General features: G+C 40.7%; 1 protein-coding gene across 1 annotated transcript; it reads left to right on the top strand.

Moving 5' to 3' along the window:
• Window positions 1–5,884: 5,884 nt before the first annotated feature.
• Window positions 5,885–23,688, top strand: LOC124148357 (CD63 antigen-like). The gene is made up of 7 exons (XM_046519402.2): window positions 5,885–6,026; window positions 8,366–8,608; window positions 9,670–9,744; window positions 17,773–17,880; window positions 19,565–19,762; window positions 20,666–20,749; window positions 21,937–23,688. The coding sequence occupies exons 1-7, from the start codon at window positions 5,967–5,969 to the stop codon at window positions 21,997–21,999; spliced, it is 831 nt and encodes a 276-aa protein (XP_046375358.2). The 5' UTR covers window positions 5,885–5,966; the 3' UTR covers window positions 22,000–23,688.
• Window positions 23,689–23,738: the final 50 nt, after the last annotated feature.

A 23,738-nucleotide genomic window follows, 5' to 3' on the forward strand; every position in this document is an offset into this window, starting at 1 on the left:
TTAATTTGTTAAACAAGTTCATTATATAATACAATTGCTAATGTAGACCACGTGCTGGCTGTTTGTTGGTTTCACACTGAATTCTCTTGCCTGCAGTTTGGGTTTGGTTTGTTTGTTGTTTAACGTCGCACTCAGCAATATTCCAGCTATATGACAATAATCGAGTCTTGACCAGACAATCCAGTCATTGATACCATGAGCATCGACCCACGCAATTACGACAAGCATAATCGCCTTTTACAGGTCTTCAGCAACCCATTCTTGCCGTAAAAGGCGACTATGCTTGTCGTAAAAGGCGACTAACTGGATCGGGTGGTCAGGCTTGCTGACTTGGTTGATGCATGTCATCGATCCCAATTGCGTGGATCGATGCTGATGATATTAATCACTGGATTATCTGGTCCAGACTCGATTATTAACAGACCGCCGTCATATAGCTGGATTATTGCTGAGTTCGGCGTTAAACAACAAACCAACCAACTTCATGTTTAAGCAGACCGATGTTTAAGCAGACCGGTGTATTACACGTTTATGTGTACCTCCATATCATAATTTTGTTACATAATAGCTACGAAGGCATTTCCGATTATAAAAGACAACTAGTAATATATGATCGCACATACTTTTGGACAATAAAGGTTATTGCATAATAATGAGTTTGTTGCAAACAGAATTTGAGTAGTAGACAGTTACTACTGAATTAAAATTAACAAAAATACTCTTATTAACCTGTGTGATACATGATGCTATCCAGAGGCTTTCGTTGCATGTACTTTTCTTGTGGCCCTGTCTCCCACAGCAGGGCTTCTTGTTCCTCGGTAATGCTTTCTGCCACTTTTCTACGTGAAACAGCAAGTCCCGCGGCTGATCGTACCTTTATTTCTCGACCGATCAAGATCCGGGTTAGAATTGATCTTCAATAAGAGTCGACTAACGGTATCGGGTAGTCAGGCTTGGTGACTTGGTTCAAGCATGTCATCGTATCCCAATTGCATGGATCGATGCTCATGATGTCTATCACTGGATTGTCTTGTCCAGTCTCGATTATTTACAGACCGCCGTCACATAGCAGGGTGCAGAGTGTTGCGTTGAACAATACACAAACAAATAAGATAAAACATCTCTGCAAAAATCAGAGTCCATTGTACGATTCCGACTATGGTCATAAGCACGTGCCAATGAATCACTATTAAATAGTGATGATACCAGGTGTTCGCGAAAAGGTAAGCGTATCCTTCCTGTTATATAGAAGTGCGATTCGTAACTGTATTACATTGTTCTGTTTAGATTCAGTAGAAGTTCATTGCGTTGTGTTTGGACAATGATTACTTGTCAGGAATGTAGTACTACTTTATTGAAGCAATGGTGAGGAAGTTATTATTTTCAGATACTCGTATTATCGAAAAACTTCCGTTATAGCATAGATGGATGTAAAGGGTTCTTATGGGAATGTTATGTGATGTTCAAGTGAGACAGGACTGGTCTAGCCTTGGAAAGTTTTGTTTGTTGGTTTGTTGTTAAATGCAGTACTCAGCAATATTCCAGCTATATTGCAGCGGTCTGTGAATAATCGAGTATGGAACAGACAATCCAGTTAGCATCGATCCACGCAATTGGGATACGATGACATGCATCAAACCAAGTAATAAGGCTGACCACCTGATCCTGTTAGTCGCCAAGCAAAGTCGCCTTTTACGGTAAGCATTGGCTGCTGAAGACCTATTCTAACCCGGATCTTCACGGGTACAATTGTCCATGTGCAACAATGACATGACCAATGATGGTCGTGCTATTAGACAAAACAGAAGATACCAAAATAGGGACGTAATCATTGGAACTTATTTGGATGACTCATGTTTGAAATCTCCACTAGATTTACAATCAATGGAGGATCATCCGCTGGCGGTAAGCTGTGGTTTGATCCGCTGTGGAAACTACATCCACTTAACCTATGTTTATCAATGAAAACATTCAACCAACGAACCTGAGTTTGTTCCTCAATGGCATCATGAATAAAATCAACATTATACGATGCAACATGCGCATAGATGCCTTCGTTTCACACTCACGTAGCTCAATGCTCGTGATGTCAATCAATGGATTGTTTGTTTGTTTGTTTGTTTGTTTGTTGTTTAACGCCGCACTCAGTAATATTCCAGCTACTTGACGGCAGTCTGTAAATTAATCGAGTCTGGACCAGAGAATCTAGTTATTGACATCATGAGCATCGATCCACGCAATTGGGATCTATGACATGTATCAACCAAGTCAGCGAGCCTGACCACACGATCCGGTTGGTCGCCTTTTATGGAGTAAGTAAGTGAATGTGTGTGCGTTACCTCACGGGTATTTCATAAGAATGAGTGTGTAGGAGTTTTTTATCTGTTTGTTGTTTAACGCCGCACTCGCGCAATACTCCAGCCATATGACGGCGGTCTGTACATAATCGAGCCTGGACAAGACAATCCAGTGACTGACATCATGAACATACATACATTTATTTTATCCAAATAATCAGTGTCTTATCAATGTTTACTTTTATCCCAGAGAAAGTGCAAAAAACAATAAGTACTCGCAGTACTGCATGTTGACAGCGTTCAGTTCCATATAATACACAATTGACCCGTGAAGATCCGGGGAAGAATAGGTCTTCAGCAACTCATGCTTGCCATAAAAGGCGACTATGCTTGTCGTAAAAGGCGACTAACGGGATCGGGTGGTCAGGCTCGCTGACTTGGTTGATGCAGATCATCGATTGCGTGGATCGATGCTCATGATATCAATCACTGGATTGTCTGGTCCGGACTCGATTATTTTACAGAGCGCCTTCATATAGCTGTAATATTGCTGAGTGCGGCGTAAAACCACAAGCCAAACATCTAATACACATCAATGTATCGTATGCAAACTGTTGTATGAGGAATTCAACATTACTCAAATTTATACCTTTTATATCTACATTATTTCATATAATTATTCCTAGTATTAATAAAAGATTCCATTCATTGAAATAGCGACCATCCCTATTTGAGTAACCGAGGATTTATCTGAAAACATGACGCCTCGCGTAACTGACCATCAACTTTTCTTGATCCAAACAAGTGCATCCATATACTGTTTAAAATCTTCCAACAAAATCAGCTGCCTCAAAATCATGGTCCAAATACTTCGACAAGCACCACCTTCAAAACACAGTTACTTTTCCCTAACAAATTCAACATGAACATCTACTGCCTAATTGTTTGCCGATATGCCTCAGTGACTAACTGATAAGCCTTCTGAAGAACCTTTTTCACCTCATCATTATTTGAACTCACCCCAACTGACAGTTTGGACTTGGATCTGGGACCGCCTCCGTGGTCTAGTGGTAGAGCGTCCGCCCGGAGAGCGGAAGGTCCGGGGTTCGATCCCCGGCCGCGTCATACCTAAAGACGTTAAAAGATGGTACTTGTTGTTACCCTGTCTGGTGCTCGGCATTAAAGGGCTAAAACAAGGACTGGTCGGCTCGGAATCAGTATACTGTGTCTGAGTGGGATATTCATGTTAATCTGCGGCATGGTATATCAGTGAGCTAGCACTATAAATCGGCATCAGTCCGGACTAGTACAAGCAGCCACACACACACACACACACACGTACATGCACGTCGCTATATAAGTGCAATAATCTTGGACGCGACGTTAAACCCAATTTCACCTCACCTCACTTGGATCTTGAATAATGTTGGAAATTGGCATGATTTTGGTGTTTGGGCTAGGTTTCCCACTTGGCAAGTAGATAAGGCACAGGTCAGGCCTCGAATCATCCTCGTGTCACTCCAGAAGCCATGCCATCCCGAAACTTCTCGAAAGATCAAGACTGTGAAATTTTTCAACAACCTGGTAACTTTTAATTCCACTTTCTCGTTGCCGCCGAATGTACTCTTACCAGCGCTTCAATCAATCTATCCATCTCGCGACAGATTGACGTCAGCTTATAATTTGTCTTGACATTGAATTTAAGAAATAACGTTTGATCTACCCACATGTGTTGTGTAATAAAGTATTGTTTTGTCCTGAACAGTTACAGTTAAAGCACGAGGAAGCTTGAATCCGAGTGCCTTGACGTTTTTATAGTTCAGGGCAAAACTATATTTATTGCACTCAACACTGGAGTAGAGCAAGCGTTACTACTTTACTTATCATATCAGCCCCTTATGACATAACTCAAATAGTGTACGTTATCACAGGATATAGTACAATAGGCTTCCTTTATCTTTTCTTAAAGCGTTTTAGAATAATTGATAACCATGCGTGTTTGTCCCTGACCTTGAAAACGTAATTCTGTTGCTCTCATGGGGATGAAGAGACGCCCATGTACTCCAAGATCGCAAATCCATTACGAACAAGGAAACATCGTTGTCACTATCACCCGCCATGGGGCACATTAGATAGTTTGTGTTCACACAGAAGTGAATATGAACTATAAAACGAGTCCTATGAAGCCTTAAGTAGACAGGCACTTGGACCGCTTTATGCATCAGAAGGAAAATGCTTTATTGTGAAATTGAAACACACAAATGGCGCCTCCTCTGAAATAATAACTCGGTTTGATCACTTGGTATCTCTTAGATAGGCTTCGGTAATTGCACGGGGTATGCACCAAGTACATTAACATGGATCAAGGGTCATAACTCTGGAGACAAAACATGTTAATCATGTACAATGTCATTCATATAACTTCAGTACTGTCGGAGAACACTTGCCCCCATTGCACGGGGTATGCACCAAGTACATTAACATGGATCAAGGGTCATAACTCTGGAGACAAAACATTTTAATCATGTAAACTTTCATTCATATATATCTTCAGTACTATAAAAATGAATTTACGATACAATTTGTCAAACTCATTCGAGATCATGACCAGTGACGGTGTGTACAATTTCATTTCTCTGACTTTAATAGTGTTTGAGAAAAGTTGACCCACTTCAATAAACCACAGGACAGATGATAACAGGAAAGATGTAAAAAACATGAATACTTGATCATAGAGGAAAGAACATAAATATAAACAAAAACGAAATGCCAACACACAATATTAACACAATAATAAATAACTGATTCTCATTGGTCAAAATAAGATATCATTCGATGCTTCAAAAATAATCTTGCGCATGAATACATTAATCTATCAATGACCTATGAAATGAAGCATACTACAATGGCTGGGGATTACTGTTGTGTACGTCAATATCAGAGCAACAGCTTATCAAACATGAGGACATTTAGTAACGGTTATTTTCTTGCGTTGACGTAGTTCATGCCCATTCATATCCGTTGTTGACTCGTTGTTATGTGTTGAAGGGTTGTCACTCAAAACCTTGCGAAATCTCATTCAGTACTGAATGCAGAGGAACAGTGAGCAAGCAATTCCAACAATATATTTCTCCTGTTTACGTGGAATACGGCCACCTCTGCCTCATTGAAACACCACAGGCTTTCAAATATCGGGTGACGTTCTATTTATTTTAGTTCTTTTATTAACGGACATACCGTATTCGACGTGATAAGCGCCCAGGGCGCTCTCAAAATTTGAAATAGGGAGCTATTATTAGAATATTATTTTGGTGGAAAAAAACAGAACTGAAAGATCGTAAATTTCGTGGTTTAGGCTGACAGCCTGAAATGTTTATATACGACAGATATATTTTTCCAGAATTTAAAGGCCCATAATTAAGGCATATGACACACGAATACGTATTTCACACGAATAAATAAGTCTAGTGTACATTGATCAATCGGAAGGGGTGCTAATTGGGATTGTTCACTTGCCAATATATTTCCAAATATACCCGTGGGCGCTTATTACGTCGAATACGGTACATAACACGTATATAGACGAATACCCTGACTCACATACCCTTAAACTGGTGTCTCTACAAGACCATCTCCTGCATATTTACCTATTCCCGAACCAGCTTTGAAATGGGATTATTCTCAAGTGTTGGACAATGTGTGCTTATTTTACTGAATATCGTTTTCACGGTATGTATTAACAAAACTCATATATGTAACTTTGAATACTTTGGAATTCATATACAATTCTGTAATGATGTTATATCCCGTTGAATTAACGTATTCGTCAAATGAAATTAGCTTGATTCGATGTTTTTTTAAGATCATAATAATTATATCTCTTATCTTGGAAACTTTACTGGAACTAACATTGTTTTGTCATATGTTTCCCATGTAGGAATTATTTATCAGATATGAGTGAGTGAGTGTTGAGTGTCGTTTTGAAGAGTATATACAAATGTAAGTGACGTCCACCTAATCTGAGTTCGAGCGTTCACTAGTCTCTCCTTATGCCAGGGTTCGATTCCTCCCATGATTACAGTGTGTGAGACGAAGTCCTGTTGTCAATCCTGTGATATTGCTGGAATATATCAGCAGCGCAAGACTTAATCACTCACTGATCAATGGGTCGTGTATTCTTGACAGGTTAGTGACAACTAACCACCATTCGTTATTTTCCCCGAGTAACCCTCCATAACACCACCCCAGTATCAAGAAGTCTACGAAAGGAAGATAATTGTTTCACCGCATCGGCAATTCTCATCCAAATGGCGATGAGAACACGCTTTCAATTTTGTTTGTTTGTTTGTTTGCTGTCGTCATTAATAACAACATGACTGATAGGATTGGTTTTTGTTTTGTTTGTTTTTTAACGCCGTACACAGCAATATTCCAGCTATATGACGGCGGTCTGTAAATAATCAAGTCAGCGAGTCTGACCACCCGATTCCGCCTTATACGGCAAGTACACATACCGGTCGCCTAATGAAAGTAATACAGTACGCTGATATTACATATTTGAAATATGAGAAACATTTTGAGAAAGTTTATCGTCATATTTAATGAGTGCCTGGCTGTAACTGTAAATAAAATACTGGCTATAAACTACCCGGATCCCAAAACAGGTGGTGATCTATACTCTGATTCAGATCGGACAAACTTACCACTATTGGAGTAACATAAACTCAATGGCATTTAACCCTCTGAAAGAGGTATGAAGTATCGCCGAAAGCTGAAGGAATTTCTATTGAATGTTTTATGCGACAGTATAGCTAGATTCATGGGACCGTGACGAAAATAATTTTACTGGAACGACAGGGGTGTCAACAAATAACAACGACAGTCCACCACTGAGTTATTCAGCAATGTTGAAGCGTGACGGTATACCCTTACTAATGGACTATACGTGGGACATAGTGAATGCCACACTAACGCGTAAACATAGCGGTATTCATATTCGTGTATCACAAAAGAAATTGAACACATTCAAGAGTCTACGGTCTAGCCACGGACGCTTTGTTCACTATGTGTTGTATCCTAACAGTTAGGCCCGTGAAGATCCGGGGTAGAATAGGTCTTCAGTAACCCATGCTTGCCATAAAAGGCTACTATGCTTGTCGTAAGAGGCGCCTAACGGGATCGGGTGGTCAGGCTTGCTGACTTGGTTGATGCATGTCATCGATCCCAATTGCGTGGATCGATGCTCATGATGTCAATCACTGGATTGTCTGGTCCAGACTCGATTAATTACAGACCGCCGTCATATAGCCGAAATATTGCTCAGTGCGACTTTAAACAACAAACAAAACTAAAACAATCCTTTCAGTCGTGTTGTTATTAATGACGACATGACACAGGTAGCGCATGAAGGTGAACTTTTACTTGAGCGTAAGTGAGTGATTTTCGTTTAACGGCGCTTTGAACAGTATTTGTCTCATATCACGGTGTGTCATTCTATAACGAGGAGACGGCCAGAAATGTGATGAAGTTTGGTTTAGCTCCGCTTTTAACAATATCCCAGTTATATCACTGTCTGTCATATCACGGTGTGTCATTTTATATTGAGAAGACAGCCAGAAATGTGATGAAGTTTGGTTTATCTCCGCTTTTAACAATATCCCAGTTATAGCACTGTCTGTCAGCTTATTGTGGGAGGAAAGCCCGATTTGATGCAGATTTTATGCGCTTACACCTTCAATGAAACCCTTTAGCACGGGTATGGTGCTGACAAACCCAGAAACGTAATGGGGCGAACCGGGATTCGAATCAACGATCACAGGTTCCTGGCGTAGCCAGGGGCGTATCTCTGCACAGCAAATAGTGACGCCTTAAGACTACTGGGTCCCAAGTAGTAGTAGTAGTAGTAGTAGTAGTAGTAGTAGTAGTAGTAGTAGTAGTAGTAGTAATAATAGTAGTAGTAATAATATAACGCAGTGTTGCCTGTCATGGTTCTGAGATATTTAATTTAAGGACAATTGATACATATGTTACGAAACTGTACTATTTTAATGTGGTCGTTGCTGTTACAGATTGTTGCCTTGGCTTTGCTGGTTTTGGGGGCGATCCTCAAGTTTCAACCAGGGTTACTGTTGACCTACGCGTTGCCAGCTGTATCGGGTATAACCGCGTTCAATATCCCTTCAACCGTCTCCTCTGTACCAGTCGTCAGTAACATCGGTCTGGCTCTACTCGTCCTCGGCGTCGTGCTGTTTGTGATCTCCTTCTTCGGCTGCTATGGCGGATGCTGCAGCAACAGACTTTTCCTCATCATTGTAAGAGTGTTATGTTCATTATAAATGTCTCAGGAACCAACAATTGATAGTCCGGGGGTCAGGGTGGGGGGTGTCTTAGGATTTTATCGAAACAAAGTACTTGTCTCAGATAATTATTGATATGTATGCGTCTGAATTTTGCTACACACAATACAGTGTTTTAAGGTGTGTGTTTTCTTCTAACATTTAGGATAATAACTTTAACTTTAAAAAATAAATCTGCTTTTGCATCTAGCGCCAATCTAGCGCCCAAACATCTATATACAATGGACGGTCGTATACTAAATAGATATATGTTTGCTAATGTTTTGTTATATGATTTAATATGTCTTCAACAACCCATGCTTGCGGTAAAAGGCGGCTATGCTTGTCGTGGGAGGCAACTAACGGGATCGGGTGGTCAGGCTCGCTTACTTGGTTGATGCATGTCATAGTATCCGAATATTGATGAGTTCGGCGTTAAACAACAAACAAACAAACAATATATGATTTCAAGGTTATAAGAAAATTATATGTACTGTCACTTAAAAGCAGTACACAATACCGAAAAATGAGAAAATACTTCATAGGGTTTTTCATAATTTATACACCATTAGTGCAGACAATACAGTTTGGAAAATACGAACATTCTACTCTCGGTGATTTTAAATAGCAAAACACCAAATATACCGTCAAAACATTTCGATCATAACCAAATACTATGATGAAAGTATTGCTGGATAAGACAGCCTGTCCTTACTCAGAATACATTGCCTATGTCAGAGCAATTTTAAGATGCTGTTATTATCGATGTACTATACAGGTTAGAAGACACAATAATTAATGTCTTAACGTAAAACACGAAGCAGCTTTTGATTTTAACTTTTCATTATCCAAACACATAAAACCGAACTGTAAAATTCCAGTCCTTTAAAAATGAAACTCAACAAAAAATGATTTTTACCGTGATGTACATGATTTTAGCGCAGGTTTGCAAATCCATATACACAAAGAAAATATTAATGTTATTTGACTTATGTGCGAGTTTCATTTGCATGTTGTGTTTCTCTTTTGTTTGACAGTTCTGTATCCTAATGGGCATCTTGTGCATCGCTGTGGCCACAGTGGTAGGACTCCTCTTTGTCAGAGATTCGCCCGTAAGTACAATAGTACTGTACCCATTGTGGCAAGACAGGACTGTGTCATATAGGATTGTACCCATAGTGGCAAGATAGGACTGTGTAATATAGGATTGTACCCATAGTGGCAAGAAAGGACTGTGATATATAGGACTGTACCCATAGTGGCTAGATAGGACTGTGTAATATAGGATTGTACCCATAGTGGCAAGATAGGACTGTGTAATATAGGATTGTACCCATAGTGTCAAGATAGGACTGTGATATATAGGACTGTACCCATAGTGGCAAGATAGGACTGTGTAATATAGGATTGTACCCATAGTGGCAAGAGAGGACTGTGTAATATATGATTGTACCCATATCGGTAAGATAGGACTGTGTAATATAGGATTGTACCCATATCGGTAAGATAGGACTGTTTGTAATAAAGGACTGTACCCATTGTGGCAACACCCGTCTGTTAGTAAAATAGGGATTGCACAGTTGCAGGACCTGTCTGTTAGTAAAAAAAGGAATGTTCCTACAGCGGCAAGATTCGTCTGTTAGAATAGAACATAGCAACATAGAAGTGCACACATAGCAGAAAGGCAGCTCGTAAGTGCTATTTGAGTATACCAATTTGCCCGTAAGTGATATCGGAATTACCCGGCCGTAAGTTATTTCAAAATATACGCATAGTGACAGGATTCGATGGAAAGTGATATGGGAATAAACCCACAGTGACAGCTCACGCCCGTAAGTGATATCGGAATATTCCTATAGTGACAGCACTCGCCCGTAAGTGATATCGGAATATTTTCTTAGTGACAGCACTCGCCCGTAAGTGATATCGGAATATTCCCATAGTGACAGCACTCGCCCGTAAGTGATTTCAGAATATACCCCTAAAGACAGCACTCGCCCGTAAGTGATTTCAGAATAAACCCATAGTGACAGCACTCGCCCGTAAGTGATTTCAGAATAAACCCAGGGTGACAGCACTCGCCCGTAAGTGACATCGGCATATTCCCATAGTGAAAGCACTCGCCCGTACGTGATTTAAGAATATACCCATGGTGACAGCACTCGCCCGTAAGTGATATCGGAATATACCCATAGTGACAACACTCAGCAGTAACTGATTTCAGAATATACCCATAGTGACAGCACTCGCCCGTAAGTGATATCGGAATATTCCAATAGTGACAGCACTCGCCCGTAAGTGATATCGGAATATTCCCATAGTGACAGCACTCGCCCGTAAGTGATTTCAGAATATACCCATAGTGACAGCACTCGCCCGTAAGTAATTTCAGAATATACCCATGGTAACAGCACTCGCCCGTAAGTGATTTCAGAATATACCCAGGGTGACAGCACTCGCCCGTAAGTGACATCGGAATATTCCCATAGTGAAAGCACTCGCCCGTAAGGGATTTAAGAATATACCCATGGTGACAGCACTCGCCCGTAAGTGATATCGGAATATACCCGTAGTGACAACACTCAGCAGTAACTGATTTCAGAATATACCCATAGTGACATCACTCGCCCGTAAGTGATATCGGAATATTCCCATTGTGAAAGCACTCGCCCGTAACTGATATCGGAATATTCCCATAGTGACAGCACTCGCCCGTAAGTGATATCGGAATATTCCCATAGTGACAGCACTCGCCCGTAAGGGATATCGGAATATTCCCATAGTGACAGCACTCGCCCGTAAGTCATTTTGGAATATACCCATGGTGACAGCACTGGCACGTAAGTGATATTGGAATATTCCCATAGTGACAGCACTCACCCGTAAGTGATTTCAGAATAAACCCATAGTGACGACACTCCTCGTAATTGATATCGGAATATACCCAGAGTGATAGCACTCGCCCGTAAGTGATTTCAGAATATACCCATAGTGACAACACTCGCCCGTAAGTGATTTCAGAATATACCCATAGTGACAGCACTCGCCCGTAAGTGATATCGGAATATTCCCATAGTGACAGCACTCGCCCGTAAGTGATATCGCAATATTTTCATAGTGACAGCATTCGCCCGTAAGGCATTTCGGAATAAACCCATAGTGACAGCACTCGCCTTTAAGTGATTTCAGAATATACCCATGGTAACAGCACTCGCCTGTAAGTGATTTCAGAACATACCCATATTGACAAGACTCGCCTGTAAGTGACATCGGAATATTCCCATAGTGAAAGCACTCGCCCGTAAAGGATTTAAGAATATACCCATGGTGACAGCACTCGCCCGTAAGTGATATCGGAATAAACCCGTAGTGACAACACTCAGCAGTAACTGATTTCAGAATATACCCATAGTGACATCACTCGCCCGTAAGTGATATCGGAATATTCCCATTGTGAAAGCACTCGCCCGTAACTGATATCGGAATATTCCCATAGTGACAGCACTCGCCCGTAAGTGATATCGGAATATTCCCATAGTGACAGCACTCGCTCGTAAGGGATATCGGAATATTCCCATAGTGACAGCACTCGCCCGTAAGTCATTTTGGAATATACCCATGGTGACAGCACTGGCACGTAAGTGATATTGGAATATTCCCATAGTGACAGCACTCACCCGTAAGTGATTTCAGAATAAACCCATAGTGACGACACTCCTCGTAATTGATATCGGAATATACCCAGAGTGATAGCACTCGCCCGTAAGTGATTTCAGAATATACCCATAGTGACAGCACTCGCCCGTAAGTGATTTCAGAATATACCCATAGTGACAGCACTCGCCCGTAAGTGATATCGGAATATTCCCATAGTGACAGCACTCGCCCGTAAGTGATATCGCAATATTTTCATAGTGACAGCACTCGCCCGTAAGTGATATCGCAATATTTTCATAGTGACAGCATTCGCCCGTAAGGCATTTCGGAATAAACCCATAGTGACAGCACTCGCCTGTAAGTGATTTCAGAATATACCCATGGTAACAGCACTCGCCTGTAAGTGATTTCAGAACATACCCATATTGACAAGACTCGCCTGTAAGTGATATCGGAATATTCCCATAGTGACAGCACTCGCCCGTAAGTGATATCGGAATATTCCCATCGTTACAGCACTCGCCCGTAAGTCATTTCGGAATATACCCATAGTGACAGGACTCGCCCGTAAGTGATTTCAGAATATACCCATAGTGACAGCACTCGCTCGTTAATGATATTGGAATATAGCATTGCGACAGGACTTTCTTGTAAGTAACATATTAAGGAACCCATAGAATAATGACTCATCCGTAAACAATATAGGAGTGTAGCAATTGTTGGGCGAATATAGTTATTAAAACATTTCTGTTAGGTCATTGTATTGTTTAAACGCTGCATTTTTTATCAGGGTTGTACAGTTGTTTGTCAATTATACATTATCTTCAACCAACAGTTCAATTAATTTACATTTTTTTTATATATTATGTCAAGTGAATGATTTCAAGTTTTGTCGGGTAATATCTGCCGCAAGCGGGGTTGAGACCCACATCGTTTGATTTGGGGACGTCTAATTGTGGGTCGCAGTTTCGGCGACACATGACGACGGAAAGGTGTGAAAATAACTATTCAATATTTTCAAATATTGGCATAATCCTTAAAAAAAACCCTCCAAAAACATAAACCTTTGACGTGAGTGAGTGAGTGAGTGAGTGAGTGATGTGGGGAATCGAACCCGGGCCTTCGGCGTCACGAGCGAACGCTTTAACCACTAGGCTATATATATATATCCTTGTTCATGAATCAGGGGCGTGGCGGTCGAGTAGCCTAGTGGTTTCCCGACATGGGTACAATGTGTGAAGCCCATTTCTGGTGTTCCCCGTCGTGATATTGCTGGAATATTGCTAAAAGCGGCATAAAAACCATACTCACTCACTCACTCATGAATCAGGGCTCTATATTTCCTATAATTCCCGTCAGCATGTATATACGACATGCAAGCGATTGGTAAAATACCAGTTTAGGACTCCTCGAAACCTAAAAGAAACGTGTACACTTGGTGTGCGTGCAACAGCGCCAGAGAACGAATCCCTCGTACATCAAGCAAGGCGACTCGCCCAATTTAAATGCAGTCAACAAAGATTTCTGGTCTTTTTTTAAATATTTTCCACATGAGAATGTTTTATCAAAGTGTAAAAGTAGGCATAGATATTCTAGGTTGGGCAGTATCCTCGTAACTCTCCATTCCTTAAAATTAATCGGCCTCGGCCCCATTATTTTTAAGGAATGGAGAGTTAATCGGTCATTCCCCTCTACGTCATATAGGAATAACGGCAGGACTCCACTGTACAGTACATGTAAGGTACATGGCCCGTGGAAATACGGGATAGAAGGGGTCTTCGGCAACCCATGCTTGCCGTAAAAGGCGACTATGATTGTCGTAAGAGGCGACTAACGGTATCGGGTGGTCAGGCTCGCTGACTTGGTTGATGCATGTCATCATATCCCAATTTAGATCGATGCTCATGATGTCAATCACTGGATTGTCTGGTCGAGACTCGATAATTTACAGACCGCCGTCATATAGCTGGAATACTGCTGAGCGTGGCGTTAAACATCAATCAAACAAACAAATGTAATGTACATAGGAATGTACTCATAGAAAAAAAGATTGGGATAAAAGTGAACGAGTTTTATGGAACGCCGTTTGGGCAATATTCCAGTGGATATTACGGTCTTAGTGAGTGAGTGAGTTGGGTTTTACGCCGCTTTTAACAGTATTCCAGTTTTATCACGGCGTGCCAGCTTAATGTGGGAGGAAAGCCCGAAGTGATGCAGGTCTCAGACGTTTACCACTTCGGTGAAACCCACGAGCACAGGTATGGTGCTGACAAACCTAGAAACATAATCGGGGCGAACCGGAATTCGAACCCACAATCATAGGTTTCTGGCGTGCCCAAGGGACGCAACTCTGCACAGCGAATCGCGGCGCCTTGGACGACTGGGCCACCCGTGCTCCCATTTCGGTCTTAGATGTTTATCACTTTTATGAAACCCAGGAGCAAGGGTATGGTTTTGATGAACTTAGAAACATAATCAGAGCTAATCTGGAATTCGAGCCCATGATCCTAGATTTCCACCACGCCTAACTCGGCAATGCGGACATCAGAGAAAATTCTGTGGACAGATACAAGGTCCATAGAAAAACCCTCCGACGCCCATCACTGTACAGCTGTAATACTGAATGTACAAAAGAGAGCTAAATTGTCAATGCTGTTGTCAGTTGTAAATTCTGTTCACTAGACTATCATATGCAACGCAAAAGGTTTTAGGAACGATCATACATTTTCTGGTACGCCCCAAGGACGACACATACATAACGAATCGAGGCGCCTCGGGAGACTAGATCATCCGTGCCCGCTGTCTGGAAGTAATATAGGAATGTACCCATAGCAAATAAAATAGGAATGTACCCATAGCAAGTAATAAAGGAATGTACCCATAGCAAGTAATATAGGAATGTACCAATATCAAGTAATATAGGAATGTACCCATAGCAAGTAATATAGGAATGTGGCCATAGCAAGTAATATAGGAATGTATCCATAGCAAGTAATATAGGAATGTACCCATAGCAAGTAATATAGGAATGTGGCCATAGCAAGTAATATAGGAATGTACCCATTGCAAGTAATATAGGAATGTACCCATAGTAAGTCATATAGGAATGTACCCATAGCAATTAATATAGGAATGTGCCCATAGCAAGTAATAGAAGAATGTACCCACAGCAAGTAATATAGGAATGTACCCATAGCAAGTAATATAGGAATGTACCCATAGCAAGTAATACAGGAATGTATCCATAGCTAGTAAAATAGGAATGTATCCATGGCAAGTAAAATAGGAATGTACCCAAAGCAAGTAATATAGGAATGTACCCACAGCAAGTTATATAGGAATGTACCCATAGCAAGTAAAATAGGAATGTACCCATGGCAAGTAAAATAGGAATGTACCCATAGCAAGTAATATAGGAATGTACCCAGAGCAAGTAATATAGGAATGTACCAATTGCAAGTAATATAGGAATGTACCCATAGTAAGTCATATAGGAATGTACCCATAGCAATTAATATAGGAATGTGCCCATAGCAAGTAATAGAAGAATGTACCCACAGCAAGTAATATAGGAATGTACCCATAGCAAGTAATATAGATATGTACCCATAGCAAGTAATATAGGAATGTATCCATAGCTAGTAAAACAGGAATGTACCCATGGCAAGTAAAATAGGAATGTACCCATGGCAAGTAAAATAGGAATGTACCCACAGCAAGTTATATAGGAATGTACCCATAGCAAGTAAAATAGGAATGTACCCATGGCAAGTAAAATAGGAATGTACCCATAGCAAGTAATATAGGAATGTACCCATAGCAAGTAATATAGGAATGTGCCCATAGCAAGTAATATAGGAATGTACCCATAGCAAGTAATATGCGAATGCACCCATAGCAAGTAATATAGGAATGTACCCATAGCAAGTAATATAGGAATGTACCCACAGCAAGTAATATAGGAATATACCCACAGCAAGTAATATAGAAATGTACCCATAGCAAGTAAAATGGGAATGTACCCATAGCAAGTAATACAGGAATGTACCCATAGCAAGTAAAATAGGAATGTACCCATAGCAAGTAATATAGGAAAGTACCCATAGCAATTAATATATGAATGTACCCATAGCAAGTAAAATAGGAATGTACACATAGCAAGTAATATAGGAAAGTACCCATAGCAATTAATATATGAATGTACCCATAGCAAGTAATATAGGAATGTACCCATAGCAAGTAATATAGGAATGTACCCATAGCAGGGAAAATAGGAATGTACCCACAGCAAGTAATTTAGGAATGTACCCATAGCAAGTAATGTAGGAATGTACCCATAGCAGGTAAAATAGGAATGTACCCATACAAGGTTAAATAGGAATGTACCCACAGCAAGTAATATAGGAATGTACCCATAGCAAGTAATGTAGGAATGTACCCATAGCAGGGAAAATAGGAATGTACCCATACGCGGTAAAATAGGAATGTACCCACAGCAAGTAATATAGGAATGTACCCATAGCAGGTAAAATAGGAATGTACCCATAGCAGGTAAAATAGGAATGTATCCATAGCAGGGAAAATAGGAATGTACCCATAGCAGTTAAAATAGAAATGTACCCACAGCAAGTAAAATAGGAATGTACCCATAGCAGGTAAAATAGGAATGAACCCATAGCAGGGAAAATAGGAATGTACCCATAGCAGGGAAAATAGGAATGTACCCACAGCAGGGAAAATAGGAATGTACCCATAGCAGGGAAAATAGGGATGTACCCACAGCAAGTAATATAGGAATGTACCCATAGCAGGGAAAATAGGAATGTACCCATAGCAGGGAAAATAGGATTGTACCCATAGCAGGGAAAATAGGAATGTACCCATAGCAGGGAAAATAGGATTGTACCCATAGCAGGTAAAATAGGAATGTACCCATAGCAGGTAAAATAGGAATGTACCCATAGCAGGTAAAATAGGAATGTACCCACAGCAAGTAATATAGGAATGTACCCATAGCAGGTAAAATAGGAATGTACCCATAGCAGGGAAAATAGGAATGTACCCATAGCAGGGAAAATAGGAATGTACCCATAGCAGTTAAAATAGAAATGTACCCACAGCAAGTAAAATAGGAATGTACCCATAGCAAGTAAAATAGGAATGTACCCATAGCAGGGAAAATAGGAATGAACCCATAGTAGGGAAAATAGGAATGTACCCATAGCAGGGAAAATAGGAATGTACCCATAGCAGGTAAAATAGGGATGTACCCACAGCAAGTAATATAGGAATGTACCCATAGCAGGGAAAATAGGAATGTACCCATAGCAGGGAAAATAGGAATGTACCCATAGCAAGTAAAATAGGGACGGTCTTCATTCAAGCCTTTACATGAATCAGAGGTATTAACTTTTCAACCATATTGAATGTGCTGTGTGTGGCTACATGTCTGTCTAATATTGTCAACCATTCTAATGTTGTAGCTCAACACCAAAGGCAAGGAAACCTTTAAGACTCAAATCCGAAACGAGTACAAAGGACCACTCAGTGACGATACCTTTTCAGTCATGCTGGACTTGGCATCCTACTCCGTGAGTATAACAACATCACTGTGTACTGCAAGGTGCATCCTTGTCGTCAGCCGTTTCCTCATCCACTGTTAATGACACTGTTCTGGCTATTCTGATATTTCGGAGCAGAAGGAAGGAATGATCTCGTTGCCAGAGCATAAGCAGACACATATTCTCACCCGTGAGGGGACGGGGGTGACCCAGTCGTTTGAGGCGCCGCGATTCGCTGTGCAGAGTCGCATCCCTTAGGCACGCCAGAATCCTGTGATTGTGGGTTCGAATCCCGGTTCGCCCCGATTATGTTTCTAGGTTTGTCAGCACCATACCCGTGCTCTTGGGTTTCACCAAAGTGGTAAACGTCTTCGGGCTTTCCTCCCAAATTAAGCTGACACGCCGTGATATAACTGCAATACTGTTAAAAGTGGCGTAAAACCCAACTCACTCACACACTCACTATCACCCTAGAGGAGTCCGAGTCAGTGTATAGGTCCACGGCAACCCAGGCTTGTCGTAAAAGGCAACTAACGGGATCGGGTGGTCTGGCTCGCTGACTTGGTTGATGCATGTCATCGTATCCCAATCGCGTTGATCGATGCTTATGATGTCAATCACTGGATTGTCTGGTCCAGTCTCGATTACAGACCGCCGTCATACTCGTATATTGCTGAGTACGGCGTTAAACAACAAACAAACAAATAATCCTATGAGACGACTACATTGATCATGATCAGTGGTCAGAGTCGGTGATTGCTTATCATGATATCATCCAATGGCGTGGAAGAATGCAGATTATGTCAGTCATTGGATTGTCTGTTCCATACTTGACTATTGACAGACACCCGTGATACAGCTGGAATATTGAGAGTAAGGCGTTAAAATAGAACAAAGAAACATGAATAAAGCAATAAATGAGTCGTTGTCTCCTACAGTTTTACTGCTCGGAATAGCTGCAAAAAGAAAGGATTATGTTAAATTAGAGCCAACATCAACTAACAGACTCTTTTATGTTGGAACATTCACGTCCAGTGTGAAACGATGAATGAAAACCTTTTGAAGTAGCTTTAGCTGTTTCACCTTCACATTTCAAGGCAAATTCAAAGCTTCAATGGGCTTCACACGTAGTACCCATGTCGGCAATCGAACCCGGGTCTTCTAACCACGAGGCTACCCGACCGCCCCCTTACTTACAAGAAGCAGAAGCTCATCACCTCACACTTATTTCAAAATTAACATAGCATTTTTCGTTTCTAACAAAATGAGTAAATGTGCTTTTTTATTCTGGTCCATCACCTGGCTTTTCTGGTCCATTGCCTGGTTTGTTTGCGTGTCGCCGTGACATGGCAGGTGTACAGCTTTGCGGCGCCAGGGAACACATAGCATACCTTTTATGCAAATTGTGTACGTTTATAAGTGACGGGTGCGACCGGTAGATAAGGACATGCTGACCCATTTCACGAACACCTGGTGTCATTTATATAATTTTCCAGTGATCCATTCACATATTTGTCCCCGCTAAGTTGCCTTTTACTCCTGATGAAATATATTACAGCGGATAATCGAGACTGGTTATAATCCTGCTTTGATGTCTTATATTTACATAGGTATCTGATCTTGCCTTCCACTGAATGGCCTTTAGTTGAAGATGTGAATAAAGACCAATATTGAATGAAAATAATATTAATGTGTCCTGTTCTTGTTTTATCAGCTCCAATGCTGTGCTTCAACTGGGCCAACTGACTTTGATACAAGTGCCTCCTGGACAACCTACAACCACAATGGTATTACAGAAACGATAGAAGCTTCGCCTGCCTGCTGTAAGAAGGATGTTTTGGCTGGGGACACAACCCTCGAGTGTGCGAAGAAACAAGGAGGAGTTTTCGATCCGACCAAGACTAATACTCAGGTATCTGTTAAGAGTTGGACAAAGTGGTAACTTTGTTGTAATAGTGAGTGAGTGAGTTGGGTTTAACGCCGCTTTTAACAATATTCCAGTTATATCGCGGCGTGTCAGCTTAATGTGGGAGGAAAGTCCGAAGTGATGCAGGTCTCAGACGTTTACCACTCCGGTGAAACCCACGAGCACGGGTATGAAGCTGACAAACCTAGAAACATAATCGGCGCAAAACCGGGATTCGAACCCAGTCATAGGTTTCCGGCGTACCCAAGGGACGCAACTCTGCACAGCGAATCGCGGCGCCTTAGACGACTGTGCCTCCTTGTTTGAATATCTCACTAATGGTGTTAGCCGGGCTGTGTTAAGGGTATTTAACTTTCCGAAAATCAGAATTTCTGGAATATATCACAAGTTTGACACAAATATTTATTCTCGCTCCACATCGTTATATAGGTACGAGTTCAGGTGAATAATAAATAAAACATTTCAAAGGGAAGACAAATGACAGTTATGTGATACATATGTAATCAAAAACGAAACCCACTTTCGTTTCATTTGTCAATTGGGCATACATACCGAGGTCATACGTTACCTATGTCCCTATGAACAATTGTGTCTGTGTGTGTCTGTGTGTGTATTAGCTTCAAAGGTGAAGCGGCCGTCAAATCGGCTATTTCAATCAGAAAGGGTTTATTGAGATTTAACCACCTCTGATTGACCAATCAGAATCGAGTAATTTCCTAAATCATGTGGAATAATCTACATACTCTCATCTTATTCATGTTATGTAAATACGAAACTCAAAACCTCTTACGATAAGGTACCTGACTTTAGTGATATATGCAATACCCGATAAGCCGTTCAAGCAAATTTTGACACGTTGATGATGCACCAATACGTTTAACATTCCAGGGCTGCTATGATAGGATCCATGACCTTGTCGAGGAGAACAAGGTGTATGTCATTCTCGGCGCTGGCCTGTTGCTTCTTCTCATGGTGAGTGATAACTCCACAATGTGGTCAGCTAAAGTTATGACTACAAAACAAAGTCGTGAAATGTTGATAAAATTATTCTATTATGCATCTGGGGCGGTCGGGTAGCCTAGTGGTTAAAGCGTTCGCTCGTCACGCCGAAGACCCGGGTTCGATTCCCGACATGGGTACAATGTGTGAAGCCCATTTCTGGTGTCCCCCGCCGTGATATTGCTGGAATATTGCTTAAAGCGGCGTAAAACCAAACTCACTGACTATTATGCATCTAGAATTTGTTCTGCTACAAAGAAGTTGTTTTCAAAATAGACTACACCGTCCGTTTGCTACTGCTGATAGAAGGGGCGGTCGGGAGCCTAGTGGTTAAAGCGTTCGCTCGTCACGCTGAAGATCCGGGTTCGATCCCCGACATGGGTACAATGTGTGAAGCCCATTTCTGGTGTCCCCCGCCGTGTTATTGCTGGAATATTGCTAAAAGTGGCATAAAACCATACTCACTCACTACTGTCGCTAGAGTGAGTGAGTGAGTACGGTTTTACGCCGCTTTTAGCAATATTCCAGCAATATCACGGCGGACTGTCGCTAGAGATTTGCTTCAATAGCTGACACTGTGATTATAAACCAAGGTACATTTCTGAAAGAGCTAGATGGGTTGACTATGGAGGTGAGTTGAAATGGGGTTTAACGTCGCGTCCAAGATTATTGCACTTATATAGCGACGTGCATGCACGTGTATGTGTGTGTGGCTGCTTGTACTAGTCCGGACTGATGCCGATTTATAGTGCTAGCACACTGAGATACCATGCCGCAGTTTAACATGAATACCCCGCTCAGACACAGTATACTGACTCCGAGCCGACCAGTCCTTGTTTTAGCCCCTTAATGTCGAGCGCCAGACAGGGTAACAAAGAGTACCATCTTTTAACGTCGTTTGGTATGACGCGGCCGGGGATCGAACCCCAGACCTTCCGCTCTCCGGGCGGACGCTCTACCACTAGACCACGGTGCGGGCTGGGTTGACCATGGAACTATGTAGATATTGTTAGTGTTGCCGTTTGACTGATGGGCTCGTGGTCGGGCATCACCATTTGCGTGATCGCTTGTTTAATATTAAAACGATAACTATTCTATACTCTATCGAAAATCCAAATGATGTGTTGTACCAATCTCAAATGTGTTGTCTTCCGTTTCAGGTACTGGAAATTGTATTTGCAATCATTCTCATCAGAAAGGAAACAAAGGATTCTATCGTGTAGAATAACAAGCTTTGATTCCGTTTTTAGTGTGTCACTGCACAGATTTCCCCGTGTCTTTTGAATGGTTCACTATGCTATACATTCAAGTCTTAAGTATGAATATACTTAGGAGTGCAGACATCAGTTATCAGTTAATGTATTTATAGTAATTCTCATTGACCTTCTGAATGTTTGCCTCAATACTGATTGGTTAGTTCACGCCTTATGTCTTATTTTCTCTGATCGCGAAGGGACCCTTGGCAAATTGACGTCATATCAATTCATTGACGCAAACAATTGAAGATGACGTTATCCATTTTTCGCGATATCCCATAATGTTTTATGCGACGTCGTTCCAACAACATGGTGACTGAGCTATCTCCCCTTGTGGACGGATAACCCGTTTTTTTCTACATTTTCCCAGAAATAATAATAATAATAACGTAACAAAGCACTTCATCGAAGATCATTTGTTCTTGACTGAATATTATGTCTATACATCTTAACTGACGCACCCGAATATTCATACAAAATTACATATTTCAATCTAACAAAGATTTTTGCGTTTTGTAAAATGACAATGCAGAGGAATCTAAAGATGAGTGCCATTCTTTGGAGGAACAAGTATACAATCTCTCTTTAAATTGGTTTTAATATAATTCGGCATCTCCAACATTTTGAGAGATCCATACTATACCATAGCCATATCTAAATAACAGACCGCGTACATGTGTTGCCCAATTTGGACGTTTTCTATCGATAATAATGATAAATAACATTGATATGGATACCTATCTACATTCATGTGCAATAATCTTATCGAGTATTTGATACATTTAACTCTATAAACATTATAAAGAGGAACTCGACCACACTCTCCATATGCAACAGCATTAGGTTATCTATAACCAATATGTAGCATAAATTTACAAATTTTTCTATGAACAATCTCTATACATTCAACTCTACTATATCCCCAAATGTCTGCAGCATAAGATAAAATTGGTACAATTTTTTTATCAAACAAATAAAAAGATTCCTTCAGAGACAATTCAAAACGCCGAATAAAAGATTTTAAAGGCCACAAGGCCTTATTAGCTTGTTTAGGCAAAATTTTACATGCTGTCGCTCATACAAGTTTAGGCGTTATCATAATACCTACATATTTATACATTTATACAGTTTCCATTTGCATACCATTATGATACCATTTTTCAGATTTAGATAATCTTTCACCCATCTTAAATACAATTATTTTACTTTTTTCAACATTTATTCCCTTACCCCATTTCTGGGAGTTGGACTGTAGCGCATCCAGACGCCTCTGCAATGTTATAACACTATCGGCAATTAATAAAAGATCATCTGCAAACAGTAACGCTATTATGTTTAAAATACATTCTGACACAACAATACCATTCATAAACTTATTTTCTAAACTAACAACTAATTCATTGATAAATATAGAAAACAAAACTGGGTAAAGTGTGTAGCCTTGTCTATCACCACATATACTTTCAACATATGGACTTAATTTGGGACAATGATTAAATGTAACGGTTGCGTTAACGTTTTTGTACATAATTTTCAAAACATTAAAAAATTTGCCATGTATCCCATTTTTTTCATCAATTGAGCAACAATGTAAACGACCGTGTATCAACATGGTATCAATAAAACAGTCATTTGAAAAAACTGGCATCACTGTGTTTCTTCCTTAACTTAACACATAAACCATGTTATTCAACGTCTGAACAATT

This window comes from Haliotis rufescens, unplaced genomic scaffold (assembly GCF_023055435.1).
Source record: "Haliotis rufescens isolate VD_foot unplaced genomic scaffold, xgHalRufe1.0.p SCAF_18, whole genome shotgun sequence".
NCBI classification, from domain to species: Eukaryota; Metazoa; Mollusca; class Gastropoda; order Lepetellida; family Haliotidae; genus Haliotis; species Haliotis rufescens.